This window comes from Asterias amurensis, chromosome 19 (genome assembly GCF_032118995.1).
Source record: "Asterias amurensis chromosome 19, ASM3211899v1".
In the NCBI taxonomy this organism is placed as follows: domain Eukaryota; kingdom Metazoa; phylum Echinodermata; class Asteroidea; order Forcipulatida; family Asteriidae; genus Asterias; species Asterias amurensis.
The window spans coordinates 348,951-375,420 of NC_092666.1; the positions used below are offsets into that span (position 1 = coordinate 348,951).

General features: G+C 39.2%; 1 protein-coding gene across 2 annotated transcripts in view; it reads right to left on the bottom strand.

Moving 5' to 3' along the window:
* LOC139951715 (lysosomal alpha-glucosidase-like) overlaps window positions 1-26,470 on the bottom strand; it is a 232,474-nt gene that overhangs the window by 157,562 nt on the left and 48,442 nt on the right. For both annotated transcript variants that reach the window (XM_071950765.1, XM_071950763.1), the window contains exon 5: window positions 4,860-4,959. In XM_071950765.1, the coding sequence (XP_071806866.1) occupies window positions 4,860-4,959 (100 nt within the window). The remainder of the gene's footprint in view (window positions 1-4,859; window positions 4,960-26,470) is intronic.

The following is a 26,470-nucleotide window of genomic DNA, read 5'->3' on the forward strand; positions in this document are numbered from 1 at the left end:
CTAAAGAAATCAAACTATTTTATTTCACAACAACAACAATCTAAAACTACACAACTTTTGCTAGTCTTTATAAAAACTCTCAGCAAGGATAAGGGTTTTATTTTACAAAAAAAACGGTGAACTGTTGGACACAGATTTACCACGTCCTTACCCACTCGGGGCTAAGAGAAAAGAGGACGACTCCGTGACAGGCATGTTGCGGGGCGTTGTGGGTAGGACAGTGGAGGGCGCTATTGTGTACTTGTGAAAGTCTTTGCATTATTGCCTCGCGGCATAGGGAATATGCAAATTAGTAATTCGACTCTACCGGTAAGTAGAGTACACATTAATGATAACAACAGAACTGTGCTGACAACTGCCCAACTAAAAAGTCTTTCAAGAATATCTAACCCAATAAAGCTGCAGGACCAGACGGGATCTCTGGAAGGATCCTTAAAACTTGCTGTAAAGAACGGACTGAAATTTTCAGACCACTTTTCCAATGGTCCCTTGACTGCCACACCGTCCCAAGGATTTGGAAAGCAGAAGATGTCAAAGCCAAATGAGTTTAATGACTTTAGACCAATCGCCCTCACAACCACTGTGGTGAGATGTTTCAAACATATTATCAAAGATGTACTTTTACATGAAATTAATAACTTGTTGGACCCATCTTGACAAGCCTAAAACCTATGTGCGTACTTTATTTATTGAGTCATCGGCTTTCAACACCATTAAACCGCATATTCTTCTAAGTAAATTGCTTAATACTAGCGGGATGCCGCGCTTCGCACGGCAACCCCGCTAGAAATCATAGTGTATAAAATGCCGCAAATGTAGCGTTGTGTACAGGAGGGGGGGTGAGTGGAGGGCAGGGTCACAACACAAATCACCACGTTTTTGTGAAATCGTATACACTTGCCCGTTTTTGTTTGTTTGTTTTTTTCATTATTTGCGATCTCCCCATCAATATTTTTCATTTCGTTTCGTCGCGCAGGTCCCGCTTTTTCTTTCCCATTCCCATTTTCCCATTTTTTTTTTTCCATGTTCAGTTTATTGAAGTGGAGGGACACCCTGAGTCACGACAAACCTTTTAGTTTTAGTGCATTAATTATAGACCCTAGACTTGCCCGTCTTTTTGCTTGTTTCTTTTTACTTGTCGGTCCCATCTAGTATGTTTTCTAGTTTCGCGCGGGTCCCGCTCATGGTTCTTCCCAGTCCTGTTATAACCTTTTCGCTTATTTTGTTCTCGTTCAATTTATTTTGACTTTCCTCCACTCCCTGTCCCACCATGTGCCCGTTCCCTCTTCGCTCCCCGTCCAATAATCCCGTGCCTCCTTGCCTCCCAGCCCCGCTATCTTGGCGTTAGCATTGTTCGTTGCTTGCCACGGGTTGCCCATAACTCATGATTTCCAGTTTTGCGCAGGTCCCGTAGTGATTCTTTCCTAGTCTCGCTTATACCCCGTTCTAATGTTTTCCAGTTTTGGCCGGGTCCCGCTTATATACAGTGGCTCTATCCCCTGTTCTTACGGTTTGATTTTCCCCAGTTCGTTTTAATATTTTCCTTTCCCATATCCCATATCTTCATAGTCCCTTTCCACTTTTTTATTTCCATGCCCAGCCCAGTTCACTTTATCCGTCACTTTGTTTGCTGTTCCCCGTACCCTGTTCCAAAGACGTACCACTGTGTGGCCCTACCCTTTCCCTGTGCTCTAATAACCCACACCTCCGTCGTGCCTATGTTTTGATCCCGTGCATTGTTCGTTGCTTCCACTGTACGCGCGAAGTTACATGGACGCTCGCGCTATGACTGTGACATTACAAAGGGCGCCTGACGGGTATATGAAACAACGAGGGTAGCCCCCAACCCCAAAGTTACTACACGCTTGCACTTTGAGTGTAACGTCACAAACAATACAAACATGTTTTCTGAAATCACTCACATTAGCACAGGTTTTCCCAAGGTTGTGTTTTGTCACCATCGCTATTTTCTATGTATACCAGTGACTTCCAGTTAGATAATAATAAGTGTGTCCTTACCAAATATGCAGACGACACAGCCCTAACAGGGCTCATTACAAATAATGATGAAGTTGGGTACAGAAATGAAATAACTAAATTTCTTCTTTGGTGCGAATACAACTATCTAGTTCTGAATGTCAAAAAAAAACAAAGAAATTGTGTTTGATTTCTGTAAAACTGCAAACACTGTTGAACCTGTAGAAATCGAGGAAGAATCTGTTCAGATTGTCAATGAGTTAAAGTATTTAGTTACATTTATTGATAGAAAACTAAACTGGAATGCAAATACTACCCATGTGTATAAAAGGTCTAATCAAAGGCTTTACTTTTTAAGGAAACTGAAATCGTTTAAAGTTAACACGAATATTCTTTAAAGCTTTTTTATCAAAGTACAATTCAATCTATTTTAAGCTTTTGTTGTATGAGTTGGTTTAATTCCCTCCCAATCTAACTCTAAGAAGCTCCAACGTATTACTAAACGAGCTAGCAGGATTTCTGGAGCTGACGTTAAAGGCATGCGAAAGATTATGAAGGATTGTATCATTACTCCAATCAAAAAGATTATTTGCGACCCCAGCCACCCTCTGCACCCTCACATTATCCAAAACCAAGTGTGGTGAGGAACAACATACATCTTCCATGAAGTTTACCATATTCCAAGTTAAGATGTTGTATTTTCTCATTTCCTCATTATATGTGATATGTCAAATCTGTGAAAATAACTGCGTAAAATTTAATGCTGGCATGTTTTATGTATGAGAAGTGCAGGGCATTGTAAAAGGATTTGTTTGTATGGGAGATTGGGGCGGGCAGCCGACAGGGTAAATTACTGCCCAGCTACAGGTTTGCTCAAGCAGTCTCCGGCCAATTATCATTGTGTAAACTTGTGTGCGGGAAATTTGTGATTCCGGTGGGCTGCCAATAAAGCAGGCTTGGAAGCAAAAAGTGTATGTAGTCGATGGCCAAAGGGCATAAGGTATTTAACCATGCCTGGACCACTTCTAATTGTTTTATAATGAGATTACAAAATCTCTGTGTGGGAAGTGGGGTGTCCATAGGCAACGGTCAGACATGTATAGCTACTTTTTGATACAAGAAAAAACAAATAAGTTGCTTTTTGCTAAAGGAGGGGTTAGTCCAAGTTCAAGTTTTGTTAAGCCGGTGATAATATGCTGAACCCATCTAACCTTTTATGGAGCATATTTCCTGTGCGTTTATATGCACTCCGTCAGTCACCTTTTTATTTGTTTGTTTGTTTTTTGTCAACTGTAGGATTTTTCATCTTGGTGCAAACCAGTGTGATCCCATTTTCATTCTTCAAAAGTGAAAGTTGATGAACTTATTGCACAAATGCTTAGCACTAGGGTAAGGATATACAATTAGCAATTACACCACTATGCTTTGCTGAATAATGATAAAACTTGTTGTTGGTTTGATATAGGTTTTTAAAATGATGTCATGTTTAAATACATAGCCTCCAGAAGGCGCTGTGCGCATGTAATGTGCTAATATATCACACAAACTTTTTAGATGGCTAAATATTCTTTCAAACATTAAACTTTTGTGTGTGTTCCCTGCGAACAAACCAAACTTAAAGGGAAGGTACACGTTTGGTGATTACTCAAAGCAAACATGAACTTAAAAACTTACTTGGTAACAAGCATTTGACATTTGAGAGTTGTTGATAGTATAAAACATTGTGGGAAACGACTCCCTCTGAAGTAGCATAGGTTTTGAGAAAGAGGTAGTTTCTCACTAAAATAATAAAAGACTTCTAGCAAGAGGTTTATTATTCCTAATCTGAACGCACACTTATTTGTCCAACAAGGGTGTTTTTTCTGTCATATTCTCGCAACTCCGATGACTAATTTAGCTCAAATTTTCACAGGCTTGTTATTTTATGCTTATATTAGGAAACACCAAAAGAGAAGACTGGTATTTGACAATTACCAAACGTGTACCTACCCTTTAATTGATAATTTGAAAGTGTTGCCTTAGATCTGTTTACAGTTGAGTCTTCCACATTCTCTCTGGGTATTATCTTTGATCATAAATCACAACGACTTAATATACTGAAAATACAGTAATTAGGTATCAGGAAAACACACAATGAGCACCTCATGGTTCCCGAAATGAACATCACTGGTGAAAACAGTAATTTCAAACAATAACTAAATTGTTAAATACGATGGGAGTTTGCGAGAGGTACAGTGTGGAATCGGTATGGCATTACCTACCCCCTCCAACCTACCGTCACGGTTCTTTTCCCCAAATGTGCCCTGAATAAGGAACCTCTTTCTGTGGGCAGTTTGTGTACATTGAAACGATATCCAAGGTGATTAGGAGATAGTCTTGGTCCAATGTCAAAGTGTCAAGATTAAGGAGAACCTGTGAAGAGTCTTGTGTGTGCTTTGTTGCTTGACAATTGGAAGCAAGAAAAAATCCACGTTTTTTTTATTTACATTTCAGAGTTCCAATGAGGTAAGCAAGTTCAAAGAGTTCCGTTAGGTATTAAAGACAGTGGACACTATTGGTAATTTTCAAAGACCAGTCTTCTAACTTAATACATACATGTAAAAAAACAAACCTGTGAAAGTTTGAGCTCAATCGGTCGTCCAAGTTTAAAGTTAATAATGAGTGAGGTTTTATGCTAATAGTTATTTTGAGTAATTACCAATAGTGTCCACTACCTTTAAGACCAAACTGAGCATAATTATTGAGTTTAACAACAAACACATGTCAGGGTGCGCCATTGAGGAAAGGCTTCATTTGGAAGGATATTATACACAATATAACATAAAAATAAACAAAATGTTCAAGTTGTACTTGAAAGGAACCTTTTTGAATGTATTTCTTACCCATTGCATTACTGTTAAGAAGGAATACTCCATGAGATCTACCAGAGCTGCCCTCTAGGTTCAGGTAAAATGGATGACTTCCATACAAATTGGCACCAACCTGTAAGAAGGAAAATAAAACTAGTTTTAAAAAAAGTCTTGAATTAATAACGGCTCAATCAAATAAGATTCAAACATTGGGACTCACATAGAAAGACGTTAATTTTGATCTGATTTTCAATTTTAACAAAAATGTGGGTTAGAAACAAAGGCAATACAGCGTGTGCAAAATTGAGAAATACAAGAGTTTGGCTTATACACTAACAAAATGAACTCGACATAATTTTTTGGACGAAACAAAAAAGTGGTGTATTTTGTTTTTTTTAACCATTCCCCGATGTGTGTTAGCACTGTATACTCAGTTCTTTCCAGAATCCTTTAAAAAAAACAAGAGTAGTGTGTTGACAACACAAATGCCCCACTGAGAAAGGAGTTGCTACACCAAGTCCTTTTTGAGTTATTGTTTTAGCCAAAATCAGCTTAATATTTATCTGAGGGGGTCCAAAAACACTAGGCGTCTAGGGGATCCCATGACCAAGTTTGGAGTTGATACGCCAAGTCATTCTTGAGATATCGCTCAGAAAACGTTTCTTTTGTTTTAGCCATAATGAGCTTAATATTTATCTGAGGGCATCCCAAAACAATAGGCTTCTGAGATATCCCATGACCAATCCACAAACCAAGTTAGGAGTTGATACGCTAAGTCCTTCTTGAGATATCGCTCGGACAAAGATGATGATGTGCACACACACACACACGCCCACACAGCTGTGTTTATGGTGTAAACCGAGGACTTCTCTTTGTTCTCCCATTGTTTATTTTCCAGACGTCCCCACTATATGCCCCTTCGGCTGGCTTCGCCGGCGGGGCATAAAAACACGCGCATAATTACTCAGGTGGGATTCGAACCCTTGCAATTCTAGAGCAGTGTCTTACCAAGCAGACTACTGAGGTTGCCCAGTGCTTTATCCGATGCAAATTTAACATCTCTTATAAAAAAGTGGTGTTCGATGTAGATATTTTGAGATGTTTTTCATTTGCCGCTAGAGAGCGCACTTGAATTTTTTGATGTAATTGGTATTATTTTTTTAAACCAGTCATTTGCCAAACTTGTATTATGTTATGGTAAAGCATCAAAAGGTGTACATTTCACCCTAAAAGCAATTAAATAGCGCCTTTACAGTTACTTCCGGTAAAAACAGGTCAAAATGTCCAAAGAAGGCCACCAACATATCCATTTTTGGAAAGTACGTAAAGCCCTTTCATATTATGTATAGATTGTCAAAATAGCTTATGTGGTTGAGGAAATATGAACTTATGAAATATTGACGACTCACTAACCGAAAGGGAAATGTACGTTGAAATGCCTCGAACACAGACTATACACGAAACTTAACGCGTGTGCGCTCCAGGGATTAGTACTGGACCGTGACTCTCTGCATAGACTAGCTTTAAGTTCTGCTCATGTGTGAGAGGTCCCTAGGCATATCACGCCAACAAGCAAACAATTCGTACGGCGCGCGCTCGCCGTCAAAATGTGGTCCCGAGAATGGGACTTGACACGGTCATTTTTTACGAAACCCCAAAACTCCAAGAGTAAATGAGAACTTCTAAGATTAGAGAGAACTGGGAGGGAAAGGTGGGCACGTAATCTCTCGCTCGCCCTTTCTCATAAAATCAGGATTAAACATCAAACAGGTAAGTTCTCATTTAATCCTTTCATTTTATTTCAAAATCTCGCGAGAGATTCCGTGAGACTTGAAAGACATCTGACCTCAATCGAAATCAATGTGACCACCAAGGTAAAATACATAAAAAGGAAAACCCACAAAGAGGTCAATTAAGTTCAGGAGTATAACTTTACTCTTCATGTAACATTTATTTAATGTATAACATTATAACAGTTTAACATTGAACCAGGGGTAAAAACCAAACAGTCAACAAACTTGTTTTCTTTTTTTCTTTTTCTTTAGTAACTTCAGTTGAACTTCTCATATTTTGAGGGAAGAATACTTTGATTAAAACAAATTTGGCAAGGCAAAGTACTATCATACTGCAGAGCCCCACATGTTAGCAACTTGTTTATCAACAAAAAACACAGATAGTGGCAAGTAAACTCTTACAAAAGTTTTATAGCTTTGTGAGTGTTGGGACACAATTCACACTTTTTTGAAATCCAGTGCTTGAAAATAGACAATATTAAAGTTTAATTACAAAGGTCAACAGTTCACTGTTAAACGCTTGAGGCAGCAATTAGAGCCATCCACTCCGGCCCGACAACACTGATCCATCGAGCAATTGTGTCCTTATTGACCACAGAATGTGGGAGTTTGTAACTGATCAAAAGCTGATGTTCCTTTGAAGTCCCATATTTTCTGAAGATTTCAGTCCTGGTTATGTAGTGTTTTAAGTATGTGTACACACAGAGTCTTCTATCCGCTGGATAAGCTTTAAGCTGAACAGTCAGTCCTGTGTTTTCTGGGCGACTTTGCTTCACATGGTCCATGATAATGAAAATTGCTGTGCTGACTTTAAGCTGTAAACTGTCCAAGCGAAGTTTATGTAGGGTTTGTGTTCGTTGTGCTGTTACCAGTGCGAGTAGCATCACCAATTTTAATGTTAAATCTTTCAATGAAAGTGTAACAGCTAGAGACAATTTGCGTAAGTAGTCAAAAACTGTTTTTACGTCCCATACCAAGCTGTATCTGGGAGCTGGTGGTCGTAGAGTATAAACACCTTTCAGAAATCGTGTGATTAAGGGGTGTGTTCCCACGGTTGCACCCCCCTCCAGCACAACAAACGAAGATAACACACTTCGTGCAACATTAAGTGAACTGTAGCTCAGTCCATGCTCATAAAGTTCAGTTAAAAAGGTTACGATTTGAACTGCATTTGCTTGCAATGTATTACATTGCCTGCTACTGCAAAAGTTGAACCATCGTTCGATGTACCCATTTTACTGTTTTCTAGTTGAAGGCCGCCATGATGATAGGATGATGTCTGTAGCTTTCTGTGTAACTCCGATATTCTCAATGGATCTCCTGACAGCCTGCAACAAATAAGTTCCAATTTGCATATTTAGCAGTTTCGGAAACCAAGACTGTGTTGGCCACTTAGGAACTACTAGGATTCCTTCTGCTTTGTCTACCGTTTGTTTCTATAAGCATCTTCCAATCATACAAAATGGAGGGAAAGCTTAAAAATTTAATGATTCCCAGTTCATGGACAAAGCATCAACAGCCTCTGCATTGGGGTCTGGTTTCCATGATACATATCGGGGGAGCTGGTTATTTAATCGTGATGCAAAGAGATCAATCTCTGGTCTATCAAAATCTTTCCATAACTTGCTAAAGATTTCTTGATTTAGCATCCACTCTGTTTCGTCCTGGAAATTTCTGGATTTGTTATCAGCCACCGTGTTTTGGACACCAGGTAGGTGAGCAGCTGAGACCCAAATGGATCTCTCTATACACTAACTCCACAGCTGCATTGCTAGTGAATTGCAATCTTTAGATTTAATACCACCCATGTGTGATATGTAAAGCTACTGCAGCGGTATTGTCCATGTTTAATTTGACATGAACATTCTTCATGTTCCCGCAGAAAGATTTCAGAGCAAAGAAAGCTGCTAAGAGTTCTAGATAATTGATCTGGTTTTCCCTTGCTCTTTCATTTTCACTGGAATTCCAGCGCCCTCCAATGCGGGTGGAGCCATTGGTTGCCCCCATCCTTTTCCTGATGCATCTGACTCGAGAACAACATCAGGTTTTCCATGACAAATGCAAGAGAACGATATGCAAACATTATCAATCCACCAACGAAGCTCTATTTGGGCAATGACAGACAATTGCATATGTCTGTCAAAGTGGCCGCAATTAGCACTCAAAGCCATTGTTTTGTCTTTTTCCAACTGCCTGTAATGTAATGGTCCATACTGTACAGCTGGGAAAGAGGCAACGTGTTTGCATATCACCATTGCCGCATGCTTGATTGTAGGCTTGTTTGTGTCCAACAAGGACTTGCACGCCCCTTTAAGATCCATCTTTTTAGCCTCTGGCAGATCAATTTTCATTTGTACCGAATCAATAATAAATCCCAAGTACTCAATGCTTTGTCGTGGTACATGTATAACCACTGACTTGGTGGGATGGATGATAAACCCCAATTGTGCTAAGGTTTGAGCTGTAAGTTGAACAGAGCGTTCAGCTTGTTCTTTAGAGGGTGCCACAATTAATGTGTCGTCAATATATCCTGTTATGGCATGTCCCATGCTACGTAGGCATAAAAATGGTGGCTTCAAAATCTTCGTAAAAATACGTGGTCCTGAACTCAACCCATTTGGTAGAGCCTTGTATTGGCATAGCACATTATTCCATTTAAACTTGAGTAATTTCCTACATTCTACTGCTATAGGAACAGAATAGTAGGCATCTTTGAGGTCAAGTGAGGTCATGTAACAATTGTTCTGCACTTAATTCTTTGCAGTTTCAAAAGTGTCCATTTTGAAGCGTTTGTAATCAATAAATTGATTAAGCAATGAGAGATCCAAGATCATTCTGAAACCTCCATCTTTCTTCCCATGAGTAAATATATTTGAGATAAATTGACCATTCTCATAATGTGAAAGTTCAATGACCTGTTTCTCAATGAGTTTTCCAATTTCCTCAGTGACGCATATATTACATTCATCCTGCGTAAGTTTATAAGGAAAAGAAGCAAAGAACTGATGTTGAGGTCGACCCAGTTCCCCAAATTCTAGTTTGTATCCTGAACAAGTGTGAATATTTCTGGTTCAGGTCTAGCTTTATGAGTTCCTTTCGGAGAAAATTCATTTCAAAATTAGCCGACGCTAACAGTGCAAGGCCATCCTCCTGCTCAGTTGTCAAACTGGCTGATCCACACGCTTGTGCTAAAGCTGTGATGCCTTTAACAAGGGGCTTTTGAATTCTCTGTAACTTCAAGTCCCTTAACCGTTATATTGTCCCAGATTTGTGGGTTGACTTTAGGTATCACCAGAACCTCACAGTTGCTTGGGCACTGGTACTTGCAGTGTTGGAGATTTGCTTATCTTCAAGTTTCTCCTTCATTAGAAAGGCCAAACTGTTTGGAATATCGTCATTGATTGGGCTTCCAACGCCCGACGGGACGGTGAATCTTGAAGCAAATCCTTGCTCTTTTTCCCCGGTGGTCGTTGCACCACCGTCTGGGGTTTCGGTATTGGTCACAATGGATGTGAGCCGAAATGATCACCCCCGGAGGTATCGGTGTCCTGCTGGGACTCCACGCTAGTATGAGCGTAGTTCGACGTAAAACTACCGTCATCATTTGGGCCGCCAATGCCTGAGCTTATAATAGTTCCCATTATCATTTCCTGGAATTGCAAGGCGTTTGACGCCTGTTGATGCATAAACTGCTCCAATTTGTCAATTTTTGAAGCAAGGCCTTTGTCATCTTTGCCTATAGATGGAGGTTTTTTCGTAGGGGTAGCGGAGGATGATTTCTTCGAAATCCCCTGATGAGTTTCAATGAATTCATCATTGCCCACGGCCATGGCGGTTTCGTCTGACACTGCATTGGGCTTAGTACATGCAAGAATGGATGATGCGATCGTTTTCGATCTTGTATTTTTACCACTTTTTGACTTATTTTCAACACCGTCGACTGTTACAGCCGTATCCATGGTTTTCAAGTAATCGTTCTTAGACAATTAAACAAATTTATGGGTGAAATTCACCTCGTTGTCGGTTGATGTAAAAACCGTAAAAATGTGCGAAGCAATTACCGCTTTACATGCTGTAGCGAATATGAATGCACCTGCGCGTGGCCGGACTCTCACGGAATCTCTCGCGAGATTTCGAAATAAAAGTAGCTTTTTCTTGCGCTCCCACATCCAATGGTACCAAGCAGTGAAGTTACCTATCAAGTGATTGTACCCAAAAAACCTCAACTCAAGTCTTTACACTTTATGATTTTGTGTAATGGGAGCAGCATGGGATACGTCCTACATGCCAAGCCAGTCATTCAAAATTTATTTTGTTTTGCGTGGATGACTGGATTACAAGGTGTGGTCTTTTACGTAACGCCTTGATCAATACCATTGAATTCTTCAGTGCAGAATCACTGAGCTGAGTCGTGTCAATTTATAGAGTGTATGTTCCGATCCATCAAATCAGTTCAGGCCAATGCATTACTGCTGTGTGCTCATACGTTTTCAGATAGGCTTACCCCCATCCCCCCCCACCCCGAAATTCATTTTTCCCGGGGACTGTTTTCTGTTAGAGAATTGTCACTTGTACTTTTAGAATTCTTATATGTACAATGTATGTAACCTTGATCTGCCTTGGCTACAGCCAGCCGCGACCTGCAAAATCCCAGTCCCCATCACTGAACTCTGCCAGCACACCCCTCATACATTGCAATTCCATGGTTAGTTTCGTTACACTTTTAGCTGCTTAGCACAGCTCTGTGGTCTCCAATATTAACATGAAAGCCTATCAAGTCTCCATTTTTGTACCATGGCTACATCTTGGCTAGACCTAATATACAAAACAATTACAAACTTCTAGACACATTTATTTGGTTGTTATGATCAGTTTAATTTTGGTTAGTTACGTTACAAAAAAGGGACATGGAAAAAAATTGCATGTCTTTGAGCAAAAAGTTTCCTCAAACAGGGTACAGCTGAAACAAACTTTACTATTTCTATAACTACAAGGGTACTAGCAAGTGTTTTGGTAGGGACAAAAATAAAATAACTCTTATCAGTTCCAGGCATTACCCCAAAATCATGGTTAGTTATGTTACAGTTAGTTACGTTACACTTTGTCCGTGACTAATATTATTTGTGATACACCCTTTGTACTTCACTCACAGCTCTAATCTGGTCTATGTTAGTAACTAGTATGCAAAACTACACTATATACAAATCAATTAAGCAAAAAACAATGGAATAAAGTAATATTTGGTAATATAATTGCAAAAAAGGTATACAAAGCCATTACCTCGCCATATCATTAACCCGTGTCACATATATTACAAAATGTTTATGTCTGTAACATATAAACTTGTTCCTTTACATTCGTAAGCCATGCAGTATTTTAAAGTCACAATAAACCAAGTGAATTTCTCTCTTACATAGATACAAAAGAAAACAAAACAATAAAAAGGATGTTGAATGAGTTCCTTGTCTTGTCTCTTGGTCATGGACACTAATCTTAAAGTTCAACAGATATTTTGAAATGCTCGCGATTGTTGACATTTTCTAGCACATCTAGCTTGAAAATCGTTTTGTCCCTTGTATAGAAGATACAAACATTTTGAGTGGGCCATTTTACATAAGATATTTCACTGCCCCTCCCATGCCATCCACATGACCTTTGCTATGGGAGGTGCAGAAGAAAGTCCAGTGAATTTCAATCTTGTGCTGCTGTTAAGTACAGCTATCCCGCTCCACAATGCTTTTCAGCTTAATGCTTAAATGGGCAGTCTCTCTCTCTTCATCACACCCTCCCTCCTTTCCAAACCCCTACCTGACCTACCAACACCAGTTCCTCTTTGCCCTTCTACTATATACATGTACCCCCCTCCCTAATTAAGAACTAAATCCTTTGATTCTCCATGTACAAAGGATAGACTTATTATAATATTCAACCTTTTGAACATGTTCCGGTCCTACTATTTTTTGTGCTTTGTCCTAAAAAAATCTCTATGAGATGTACATCAAAATCGTTTTGTTTTTTTGGTCACACTATTCACATCCCATGGTCTGTTTGCACAGGGCAACAAGCTTATAGATATATGAGTTTGCTTCCCCCTAACACACTAGCTGATATTGTTGACGATTAGACAGCAAACTCTCTTGCTGTTTCTTATGTCACAAAATGTCTTGACGGCCACTGCCTTTTTCTCCTTTTTTACGTATTACTCGTAGTGACTAGCTGCCTTTATCTTTTCTTAGTGTTGCTGTTGCTTTTCCTTGTTTAATTGACAATGGCCTGTTTGATCTATGGACATTAAAATAAGGAACAAAGTCAATAAACTTTTTGGAAAATTGCCATTTCTATAACTACACAATGTACCTGATGAACAGTGTTAGAATTATACATGCAGCACTTGTACACAAACTCTCATTAATTAAGTATAGAAGAGAAATACAACTTTAATATAACCCTTTAAAATAAAATTCATATGGATTACACCATGTAACTTTATTGTCATCAAACTTACCCCAAAAAGTTCACCACAAAAGTTGAAGAAGATGAACTTGTAGGACAGGTGTGTTGCGCATGGATCTTGCATACATAATATGCATACAGACAAAATGAGGCACATGGCAAACAAAACATATATGCTAGAAGTTGAATTGTGGGTCAAAGAATAGTATCACACTGCCCTAACTTGTTTAAATTTTACAACATGGCTGAAAACTTATGCTTGTGTCAACTTAGCAGCATCTTAATAGTCTTTATGTCGGTTAGTTACGTTACACTCCGGTTAGTTACGTTACATACATGTAGTTAGTTACGTTACAGTTTTTGACTGCTTCTATTTTCCACATGGTACAATTTTTATGATTTTTCTTTCCTTATTTTAATTAAGGATTGCACCAAGTAGGAAAATTCAAGATATAAACATTTTAATCGATTGCCTTCTCTAGAGGCGGAAACAATCGGAAGTTTTGGTTAGTTACGTTGCATAGGCTTTAATGGGGTACAAGCTTCACAGATTGATGGTCTGAATCTATCACAAACACAAATTTTGACGATTGCAGCCAATGTGTAGGTCCAATCAATGAATAAATATGACTAGATCGATTTGATACCTTGTAATCTTCCCCATTCAGTAGTAAATTGAATTTGCACAACTTTTTCTACACATAATTTCATGATAAAACATTGTTGGCACAAAAATTATTTTTTTGTATCTTTCTTGCAAAGACATGACATTGAAACCATTTTTTCCTGAATATTTGATGTATATGCTACCATATTAGCCCAATTTTTACTTAAAAAACACAATTCTAAATTTTGAGGTCATGTCCACTTCTTCACGGAATTGCCCAATTGAGGAGTTCAAACACAGCACTCAAGTCGGTTTAACTCATGGTTCAACCCGATCGAGTTCAACTCTGTGTGTCTGAACGGTTCTAAAGTTAGTCCAAATCAAGTTCAACCCACAACAGATAAAACGTCCAGAGAGGGGGTTTATCCTTTGACCGCCTGGGTTTATCTTTTACACTGTGTGTGGACAGAATAAAAAAGACTACGGTTTAACTCACAACAGACGACCCATTGACCTCCGTAATCATTAATAAAACACACAGTGACCAATGAACAGGCTAATAAACAGGATGTTAGAGTAACGGGGTCGCGTTTGCTTTAAAACCAAAGATAAACCGTATCAGGTTTAACTCAGTGCTGTCTGAACGCACGGGGCAGTTTTTTTTATGAACACCCCCTGATGCTCATAAAAGTTAAACTTGTTTGGGTCTAACTTAGTACGCTGTCTGAACATACCCTAATACGTGTACAGCATATGTACATGTACACATACATACTGTGCATCATGTACATTTGTACATGTACCATACTGTACGGTACACGTACAGCACGCTCCCGACACTGCGAACGAGTAGTTTCATCACGTATTTCTGATCACATTCATACTTTCAACCTGTCCGACGTGTTCCAGTCAGCATACAAGCTTTCCATGGGAACGATATTCTCTCTGCAATGGACAATGGTAAACTGACAGCACTAGTCCTGCTAGACTTGAGTGCTGCTTTTGACACTGTTGATCACAACATCCTTCTCTCTCGGCTCCAGAATCACCTTGGCATAGAGGACACAGCCCTAGCTTGGTGCAAATCGTATCTCTACAATAGAACTCAGCATGTACGTATTCGCACCGCGATATCCGACCCTGTTGTTTTGAACTACTCTGTGCCACAGGGGTCGGTAGTCAGCCCGCAGTGGTTTACGCTATACACTTAACCGATTCGTGACATCATCCTGAAATTTAATCTAAATTACCATGTGTACGCAGACGACACTCAGCTATACATTACGTTTAAATCTTCTCAAGAAAACGCCAATGCATCTATTGCAAGACTTGAGAAATGCATCCAAGAGATTCGACGTTGGACACAACAAAACTTTCTGAAGTTAAATGATGATAAGACAGAGTTCCTTCTATTTGGGTCACGACAACAGTTAACTAAGGTTTCAGTGCCAAACATCTCCATCGGTGATGCTCGGATAGCTCCCTCGCTGAAAGCTCGGAACTTAAGGGTTATTTTTTATTCATCGATGACACTTCAGCCACACATCAACAACATTGTTCGTTTATCATCATATCACATCAGGAATATCGGTAAGATTGGCATCTACTTGGACAAAAGTGCCACTGAAAAGGTCATTCACGCATTTGTTACTTCTCGTCTTGACAACGGCAATGCTCTTCTCTACAGTCTTCCTAACAACCAGATTTCCCGACTTCAACGGCTCCAAAATACTGCTGCCCGCATTGTGACACTGTCTAGAAAATCCTGTTCTATCACCCCCATTCTGAAACAACTACACTGGCTCCCTATCTCTCAACGAATCATCTTCAAGCTCATTGTCCACAAAGCTCTTAATGGCAAGGCTCCCCACTATATTTCTGAACTGCTTCAAGTTTACACTCCATCAAGGAATCTTCAATCAAGTTCTATGCTTCTTCTCATTGAACCCAAGTCTCGACACTCATGGGGTGACAGGTCTTTTTCTTCAGCCGCGCCACGCATCTGGAACTCTCTACTAAGCTTGGGCGATATCGATTTATTTTATTCACGATATATCGCCGACAATATATCGCGATATTCGATATAATCGCGATTAATTAAATTTGACATCATCAGTCTTCAAATGACCTGTTCTTCTGGTTTAACTCCAAACCTATGGGGTGCAAGATGTCTCAGCTAAGAAATACATTGTGATATTGCGATACTTAATGGATATTGCGATATATCGCGATATATCAATATTTCGATTAAAACCAAATCGATCCGATATCGAAATCGTTTCCAAATTAGTATCGCGATATTCGATAATATCGTGATATCGCCCAAGCTTACTCTCTACCACTTTGATCTTGTCTTTGTACTGCAAAATTCAAGTCTCTTCTCAAAACTTATCTTATGTCACAGGTTTTCAATGACTAATTTTGTTGTGTCTGTTTTTCTTTGTGTTGTGTTTTGTTTTTGTTTTTGTTTTTACTGCACATTGAACACCCAGCAGGGTGGATATGTGCGCATTACAAGTCTTATTATTATTATTTATTATTACTGATTTAAAAAGCACGTGTACAGTACATGTCCATACAGCTAGCATACAGCGTACACGCATACACACATGGACGTGGCATGATTGCTAACAGTAATACGTCATTCTCAATTGCACCTGTGATTGGCCAATGTTTAGAATGACACGCACACATCATGCTGCCCTTTTATCGGATTCCCGATAAAATGTTACAAACCCATCAAGGCTGTTGTTTGAGCCACGTGTACGAGGTTGAAAGTTGAAGGTTGTATACACTGCGTGCAGTTTTTGTTGCCGTATCATGCCGCACACACACCGGGCCGGGGCACACTACGCAACAGCCTTGAATCAAGGCTACCATGTATGCAGCGTTTTACTCACGGCATCATAAAATGATCAAGTCCCATTTCAGTGTGGGATAGGCGTCTACAGCGATTGTGCGTTTGCTGATCCCCTATTGTAAATATCGTTATTTTCTACAACCTAACTGCTTGGCTGTTTGAAACCTGTTTTTTCTCTGCACACAGGCCTCTCAAATACTGACACATGCTTCAGCTGTGGAATGGTCAGCCACTGAGCGAGACAGCGCACATCCCAGGCATGCCCAGTGATGTCTTGGAGAGTCCGAGCAAAAGCAAGAGCTATAGTCCAGCTATTGGGTTCGGCAATGTGTACACAGGAAACGTTCAGATTTAGAATGACATTGGAGCCTCACCGTGGGTGAGGGCTGTTGTAAATGAGGGGAGAATACCATTTGTAATCGAGCATCCCCAAGGTACTTAAAAACAATCAAAACAAAATCATTGAAACAGAATCGCCATTTGTAATCGAGCATCCCCAAGGTACTTAAAAACAATCAAAACAAAATCATTAAAACAGAATCGCCATTTTTTGTATCTAGTCCATTGTCTGTAGCCTACCAATCCTCTTGGAAGAAGAGACTGATCATGATCTAAGTAAACTTAACAAATTCATAAACAAAGTATGTTTCAAATGGACGACTGGTAAAGAGGTCTCCATACTGTTCCCAAGATGCCCTTTTGTTTTCCTTTGAATTGAAATCAGGTTATCATCATATTAATATTGCCCCTTACTATCAATAATATATAGGTTTCTCACAGATAATCGTTTGGAGTCCCTAGATATTTCAAATTTACTGATATGATCACCCTTTGTTCTCGCATTAATTAGCCCCATTGCTTTTCACGAAGATGCTGAAGCCTCTCGTCAAACATTCACTCTAATATAAGTTGCATTTGTATTTAGATGATGGTCTCATTGTTCCAAAGTTAACAAGCAACACAAAGTCAAACCTTGTAATCTGCCTGTTGTAATTTGGATGTTTGTGGTGCTTTTTATAACTCGTGCGTGCAATGCCTTTTCTTCTTTTTGGAGACGTGGAGATCATTGAAGTTTTTCTTATGTCTTATTTCTTTAATGTGTAGCTCATACTATAGCCAAACAAGTCAGAATCGTCTTAGTGCTGGGCTGGTTTATAACTTACAAAAAGAGCAAATTGGGCCCTACAACTTGTGTGTAGAGTGGCTATATACATGTAGGTTTGTCCTTCTGTGCAGTGGAAATCTTCCAACCCCCTTGCACAGAACAATGCACTAGCAACAGTCAAGTATTGCTATGGCAGCCCTGTGTGTTATTACGCCAACTCAACCGCTACCTTTAACCTGCTGAGCCTGTTAAGATCGGGAGACATTTGTCCCAACCCTGGTCCTGCATCTTATGAACCTGACAGTCATGGAAACATTTCAATGACACTGAATGATAAGGTTACTTATGGGCAAAGCTTTCTCCATAGCCTTAATCCGTCCAATCTACATACTGTACACGTACATTACCCATAGACTGGAGAAAGATGTATGGGAAAGAATGTTATCTCTTGGTATTTCTAGGAAGGGAAAGACACATCGCGGGCGGAGATCCCCTAGATAACAGGAGGAAATTGCTATGAGAAAGAATCTCTTCCACCGAACCAGTATTTATTCTACACCAGAACTGAATAATAACCAGTTATTGCTCTGCACGATAAATGCATTCACTCCGGAACAAATCCATTGAATTTCAGGACTATGTTAACATGGTTAATGACAATGGATTTGATATATTGTGCATTTGCGAAACATGGCAGACCCCATTGGATGACGCAGTAATTGCTGATCTGACCCCCACTGGCTACATCTTTAAACGCCAGCCCCTGGCCGACGAGGAGGTGGAGTCTGCATTTTATTTCGTGATGTACTGAATGTCAATAAAAAATCTTCATCGGATTATCAATCTTTCGAAACAATGGCTGCTACCATAACCACTACCGGTAGAAGTGTGGACCTTATTGTTGTCTACAGACCTCCTGGGCACCAATATCGTTGTGGATGATAACACCCCTTCTGAAAGAGTCTACCTTGAAGCGTACTCCGCTTGTAATAACTGGTGATCTGAACATACATTTTGATAATGTATCGGCTCCTTACACCAAACGTTTCAATGACTTGCTTGTCGGTTATGGACTCGGGGAGAGAATCTTGTCGCCGACCCAAGACCATGGTCACATTCTTGACGTTTTCATTGTACGCATTGCTGATGGCAATTTCTTCTCTGACCTTGATGTTGTTCCTGGCATTTCTGACAACTCTGCCATCGTAGGCCAGTTACACTTGGAAAAGCCACGCCCGGTCTGTCGAACAAAAGTCCTGAGAAACATCAAAGCCATTGATAGACTTTACTTCGATGCGGATGTTCAACAGAGTAACATTATAGCGAGCTGTTCTGATGGGATTGCCAATGTGATCCATCGCTATAATTCCACCCTTAAAACTTTACTGGATGTCCATGCTCCTGCTAAATCTCGTCTCGTAAAGTTCCGCCCTCATGCCCCATGGTACAACCCCACTATTACCGTAGAGAAAAGCAAACAGAGACAACTGGAAAAAAGGTGGCGATCCTCTGGATTGGAGGTATATCCTGACCTTTACCGCAAGCAACGTCAGCACGTCAGTTCCCTCAACTGCAAGCATAAACATGCTTATTATAATGAAGTTGTTGATGACTGTGGAAATGACACAAAACATCTGTTTCGTGTGGCAAATCAACTTCTTAATCACAAGCAAGCTTCTCCACTTCCCACTCACAGTTGCAGTACATCTCTTGCTAGGCTCTTTGGCGAGTTCTTCACAAACAAGATTGATTCTCCAGCCTATCTCCTGACGTCTCACAACGACCTTCTAGAACAATTACAGTTTTTGATTCATTTGAGCCTACTTCTACAGAGGAAATTGAGTCTCTCATTCGCCACACTCCTGCAAAATCTTGTGACTTGGACCCCATCTTCACTATGTTGTTGAAAGATTGTTCTCATATATTTGCACCCATTGTTGCGGAGATTGTTAATTTGAGTATGAACAATGGTGTTGTTCCTGCAGCTCTTAAGCTAGCCCACGTTCATCCTACACTAAAAAACCGTCTTGAAATCCAGAATTGTTTAAAACTACCGTCTTATCTCGAATCTTCCATACATATCCAAGGTCCTAGAACGAGTGGTCTTCTCAAGACTGTCAGGAGACTACCTCCGTCAAAATAATCTTCTCGATAGTCGACATTCTGTGTATCGGGCACACCACAGTGTTGAGACACGAAATTCTGCGTATCGGGCACACCACAGTGTTGAGACACTCCTCGTGAACTTACGTATCTAATGACATTCTCATGGAGATGGACCTTGGGCGGATAACTGTCTTAGTTTCTTTAGACCTTTCATCCGCTTTCGACACTGTTCATCATGACATTCTCTTAAATATTCTCTTATCCCTTGGTATTCAAGACGTTGTGCTAGATTGGTTTAAATCCTACCTGACTGATCGCCAGCAAGTCATGTACATAAATGGGACTCAATCTGATCCTGTCTCCTTGAACTGTGGCGTCCCACAAGGTTCAGTTTGTGGGCAAATGTTATTTTCTATATATTTGAGTGAACTCGGGGATGTTTTTGATTGCATCACATTAGATACCATTGCTATGCCAATAGTGTTCAAATCTATGTTTCATTTGTTCCTAATCAACAGATTGCTTCTAGTGCCATCCACACACTAGAATCATGCTTAGTTGATGTCATACAATGGATGGGATCCCATTCACTCAAGTTAAACAATGACAAATCTGAAATGATTTTACTTGGTTCTGTAGCTCATCTGGCTAAGGTCAAAGTCTCTCAATCAACGTTGATAATTGTTAAATTAAGCCTTCTGTAGTCTGTAAAGTCTAGGTATTACATTTGACTCTGCTATGTCCATGTCTAACCAGGTTTCTAATATATGTGAATCAGTTTGGTATCAATTAAGAAATCTTGGCTTCATCCGTAAATATTTCACTCGTTCTACCACAGAAAAGATTGCTCATGCTCTGATTGTTTCTCGGTTTGATTATTGTAATTCTCTCTTCTGTCTTCTACAACAGAATCAAATCTCTCGTTTGCAACGACTGCAAAACACTGCAGCTCGGCTGGTCACTTTGTCATCCAGGAGAACCCATATCACTCCGGTTTTGAATGCTCTTCACTGGCTCCCTGTTCAATATTGCATTCAATACAAATTACTTCTGCTTGTTTTTCATTCTTTACATGGTTCTGCTCCTCAGTATAATTGTCAATTAATTACCCGTTACAATCCTTCCAGATGTCTTAGATCATCCACTTCTTCGTTACTGGTTGTTCCCCAAACCCACAACAATTGGGGTGACAGGGCTTTTTCTCATGCTGGTCCTTTACTTTGGAATGATCTGCCTCTTAATATCCGCAACATGTCTTCTATTCATAAGTTCAAAGAGGCCCTCAAAACCCAGGTGCTTTTCATTAATTTGTGTGTTTCTTCCTTGCGCCATGAGCATCACTTGTGGTGGATACCGGCGCACTCTAAGTGTTCTTCTTATTATTATTAATTCAACTTGCGACTTTCAGGATGTTGCCCTGATTCGTAGGTCAAATAATCTCTCTCCCCGTTATATAACTAGACTAATGACCAGGTAGTGCCAGATTAGAATTGCTGAATCAGTCGATGAAGATGATGCAATAGAACTAGATGATCAATGTAAATCTGAATTAATATTTTCCTCGTAAATTCAAAACCAAACCCGGTAGACTCGCTCATTGTTTAACAGAAAGTGTTAAGTGGCAGCAAAAATCTTCACAAACCCTTAACAGAGAGAGAGAGCCAAAATGGATCAAGTAAAATCTGTAGTTGATAGGTGTGACAGTCCCGACAGTACACTTATTGATCTTAATTAGAACAGCTTGTTATGTATCTCTCAAATAACTGCACAATGTAGGTGTTCGGGCCAACAGCCCGAAACACCTCTTTTTAGGTTATTGTTCGTTTTTTTTTTTTTTTTTTTTTTTTTTCGTCTTCTTTTCAGAGTCGATTGTCTGCAAGATAAAGCATAGTTGCGAAAGTTGCATAGAGTTGAAACTTTGCACGCAGGTAGACAATGACCAGGGCCCAATTTCATAGAGCTGCTTAACGGTAGATTTTGTGTTTAACGGGTGTACCTAGCAAGTTTTTCATTTCATTACCTTGCTTAAGCAAGGTTTTTTGCTTAAAACGGCGAGGCAAGCAAGCAAAAAGGGTCCTTAAAGCCCCATTGCTTAAGCACCCTGTTTAAGCGCCGGGCCCAGTTTCAAAGAGCTGCATCCCGTTTTGTGCTTAACGGGCGCACCTAGCAAATTTTTAATTTCATACCCTTGCTTAAGCAAGGTTTTTTGCTTACATAGGTAAGCAAACAAAAAGGGTCCTTAAAGCCTCTATTTTGCTTAAGCACCCTATTCACACAGCGCATAGTGCAACACTCATTGCAAACGATGTGATTGTGCCGGCACAGCGGTGATTGTACGTGCGTTTGTATGGTAGGTGTAGCGAATAAACGAGTGTCTAAAATGCTTCAGAATCATGCTGTTCAATGTATTATCTTCTTGTTTATTTTCAAGTTAGTGTGTAAACCTTTCGAGGGGCACTTTGAACCATTACAAATAATACATATCAGACACAGAAGGTGATGAATTTTTTTTATCGCCACTCGAGTGCACTCCGCATTTATTTCGCCCGCCATTTTGTCAGCACCTTCTTCTTTTTCGCTTAAGCAAACGATCTAAAATTTTGCGTGCGCAGTTTGTTTACGTGCTAGCAACCGCTGGTGAAATAGGTTTACGCTAAAGCAATTTTTTGTTGCTACATGTACGTTAAGCCAACATATTTGCTTACCGTTAAGCAGCCCTAGGCCATGTACACAGTGCAAAATACACTGCCTTCTTCTGTTTTGCTTAAGCAAACGATCTAAAATCTCCGCGCGCAGATTGTTTATGTGCTTAAGCTCGTGTACGTTTAGCATGGAATCCGAATGGTTTTAAGCAATTATTTTTGCTACGTTAAGCGAAAAAATTTGCTTACCGTTAAGCAGCTCTATGAAATTGGGCCCTGTAGATGATACAAAAGTTGACGAGATACACTAATTCAAAGTTTATTATTTCAAAAAATCATAACTTTTGATCATGAGGGATTTTTACAATCAATACATCATCGGACAGGTCATTAAAAACTCCATAAACGCCTCACAGACATGACCCCTTTTTTGTTTTGTTTTTCTGGTTCAAATCAAATTTTTTGTATACTTTCTTCAAACATACAAAATTGCAGTTTTATCAACGACCTTACTGCGTTGATAACACCGGTTCCCGTCCGATCACTGAAGATACGCAATATCGGGCCTGGTTAGTACTTGGATGGGAGACCAACTGGCGACCAAATTTTGTATTATTTATTTTTTTGTTTATCTTTTTTCTTCTCCTATAAATAGCTTTGTTTTTAGTCTGTTTTCAAGGCGTTTTCAACCAACATTTCTTTTCCGGTTAGTTAGTCTCTTCTTCAGTCGTCATTATACATAAGGTCCTCAACCACAAAAGCTATTTTGACAATCTATACATCATATGAAAGGGCTTTACAGACGCAGTCTGTTTTCAAGGCGTTTTAAAAAAAAAATCCCTTCCGGTTAGTTAGTCTCTTCTCCAGTCGTCATTATTCATCAGTTCACATTTCCTCAACTACAAAAACTATTTTGACAATCTATACATCATATGAAAGGGCCTCACGAACTTCACAATAATGGGTATGTTGGTGACCTTCACTTGACCTTTTGACCTTTTTAAACCAGAATTGCCTGTAAAATGCTTTGAAAGGGCATTTTTTAAAGGCAGTGGACACTATTGGTTATAGTCAAAGACTAGCCTTCACAGTTGGTGTATCTCAATATAAGCATAAAATAACGAACCTGTGAAAATTTGAGCTTAATCGATCATCGAACTTGTGATATATGAATGAAAGAAAAAAACCACCCTTGTCACACGAAGGTGTGTCACTGTTTGCGTTTAGATGGTTGATTATCGAGACCTCAGGTTCTAAATCTGAGGTCTCAAAATCAAATTGTGGAAAATTACTTCTTTCTCGAAAACTATGGCACTTAGGAGGGTGCCTATTCTCACAATGTTTTATATCATCAACCTCTCCCAATTACTCGTCACCAAGAAAAGTTTTATGCTAATAATTATTTTGAGTAATTACCAATAGTGTCCACTGCCTTTAAAGGCTTTTAGGTTGAAATGTACAGTTGTTGATGCTTTACCATAAAATTATTACACATCGAGAAAACTGTTTGGTTTTAATTTCTTTGCAATTTGACGAGCGAAAGGTCAATAAAAACTCCGTAAACACCTCACAGACATGACCCCTTTTTGACCTTGTCTTCTGGTTCAAATCAAATTTATTGTATATTTTCTTCAAACGTACATTTTGTGGTTTTATCTACGACCATACTGCGTTGATAACACCGGTTCCCCTCCGATCACTGAAGATACGCAATATTGGGCCCGGTCACTACTTGGATGGGAGACCACTTGGCGACAAACAAAATAATTTTTTTTTTTGTATTAATTTTTTTCTTCTCCTATAAATAGCTCCGTTTTTAGTCTGTTTTCAAGGCGTTTTCAACAAACATTTACTTTCCGGTTACTTAGTCTTTTCTTCAGTCGTCATTATGCATAAGTTCTTATGTCCTCAACCACAAAAGCTTTTTTGACAATCTATACATCATATGAAAGGGCTTTACGTACGTAGTCTGTTTTTAAGGCGTTTTTAACAAACATTTTCCTTCCGGTTAGTTAGTCTCTTCTCCAGTCGTCATTATGCGTAAGTTCCTATGTCCTCAACCACAAAAGCTATTTTGACAATCTACATCATATGAAAGGGCTTTACGTAGGTATGTAGTGCCTTTAGAATGCTTTGAATGCTTTGAAAAAGGCGTTAACTAATGGCTTTTAGGCTGAAATGTTCATATTAATGCTTGTGTATAGTCGTTTTCAAAAATACATTTCCCTCTTTCAATAAGTTAGTCTCCTCTACAGTCGTCAGTATTTAATAAGTTCATATTTCCTCAACCACATAAGCTATTTTGTCAATCTTTACATCATACGAAAGAGCTTTACGTACTTCATATAAATGGAGATGTTGGTGACCTTCTCTAATAAAAACTTAATAAGTTTTTTTTAATGACTTTTATATTTATGAAAACAGATGTAAACAGTTAAATGGGGAGCTAATAGTTGCTAGCTCATAAATGACAATAAAAAAACGTCCACACCGGCTGTTGGAACCTTAACAACGCTCCAAACATGAGTTATTCACAAATACAAACTAAGGTGAAATTTTAATAATATTATCTTCGCAATCATACCAATCTGAAAAGTACAAATCAGTATACTTGCAGTAAGTGGAATAATTATGTCAAACAGCAGTGCAAGATGAAATTCAAATTAACTCCAGTTTGTAGAACGGAGACCTAATTATAATTTTCGTTAATTTTTTTTAGCATGACATCATTAAATGTCAGGTCACGCGAATTCAATGCTTATAGTTAACCAAAGATATATCTCCTGAACCACGTGTTATCGAGTCGTAATGTTTGCTCTTTCTTGTAGCTCTTTGGTCGGACACTTCCCCTGCATGTGCAAAAGTTGCTGTTTTAGTAAAAACAAATTCCTACGATATGGGCCAAGAGCTAAGCTATTTCTTTATTCCTTACGTTTTCTGACATTTTGTCCAAAGATCATTTCGACAAGCGTAATTACACCGACCGATGTCAAAAGATAAGGAGTCTCGAAATGGCCTGAATTCTGCACCACTGCATGAAAACGGCTTTTATCTGTACCCATCATTTTTCATCTTTTGGAATCGGCTCGGAAATGCGCCCAACGTTTCCCTTACTTTTTGGAAGCGTCTGGGATAAGCACGGACCGTACCGCTTCTCCATGCTAACTTACAATGCCTGGAAAATTGCTGGAATCATTTTTCCGATATGCATCCACTTTGTTGTTCAGTGTGTTGAAAATCGCTGGAAATGTGCGCCGGCCGTTTCATACAATGCTTGAGCAGCACTAAAAACAAGAAATCAATTGTTCTTTGCGCTGATGACATGTCCCCTATACAGCTTGTCAATATTACAATGGTCGCTAAGAAACGCAACATGTTTTTGTTCTTTATATGTCTTTGTTGAAAGAACCATAAACCCGAAGATACTTTTGTGGAAAAGGAGTAAATAAATGTTAGTTTAAGATGTGGTGCGCAACCCTGGTAGAGGGAAGCCCCAAACAATCACGTAGGGTCTGAACAACCAATCTACACGATGCAGGGCTTCGTCCCTAGATTTTAACTGGAGTCCACATCAGTAAAGGTCACATGGTAAAATTTGCACTTTAGTTTGTACTTGTGATTTATTCATGTTTGGAACGTTATTAATTAATCCAGGGTTCCAACAGCCGGTGTAAATGTTTTGTTATTGTCATTTATGAGCTAGCAACTATTAGTGCAACTTTTGACATTACGAAAAAAAATGTTAGCTCTCCATTGAAAGGAACACGTTGCCTTGGATCGGTTGAGTTGGTCGCTGAATAGCGTTTGTAACCGTTTGTTATAAAACGCATATGATTAAAAAGATATTTTAAAAGTAAAATATAATGATCCACACAAGTATCACTCGAAATTGCGTGGTTTTCCTTTTACCTCGTCGACTAACACGGTTGGCCAATATCCGTCTACATTACTTATAAATAATGAAATTGTGTATATTAGGATTATTTATATAGTGAAAGATTTCATACGATTATATATAAATAATTGTGTTGTGAAAAACTGTTTATTTGTAAACAAAGATTAAATAATGGTTAAATAA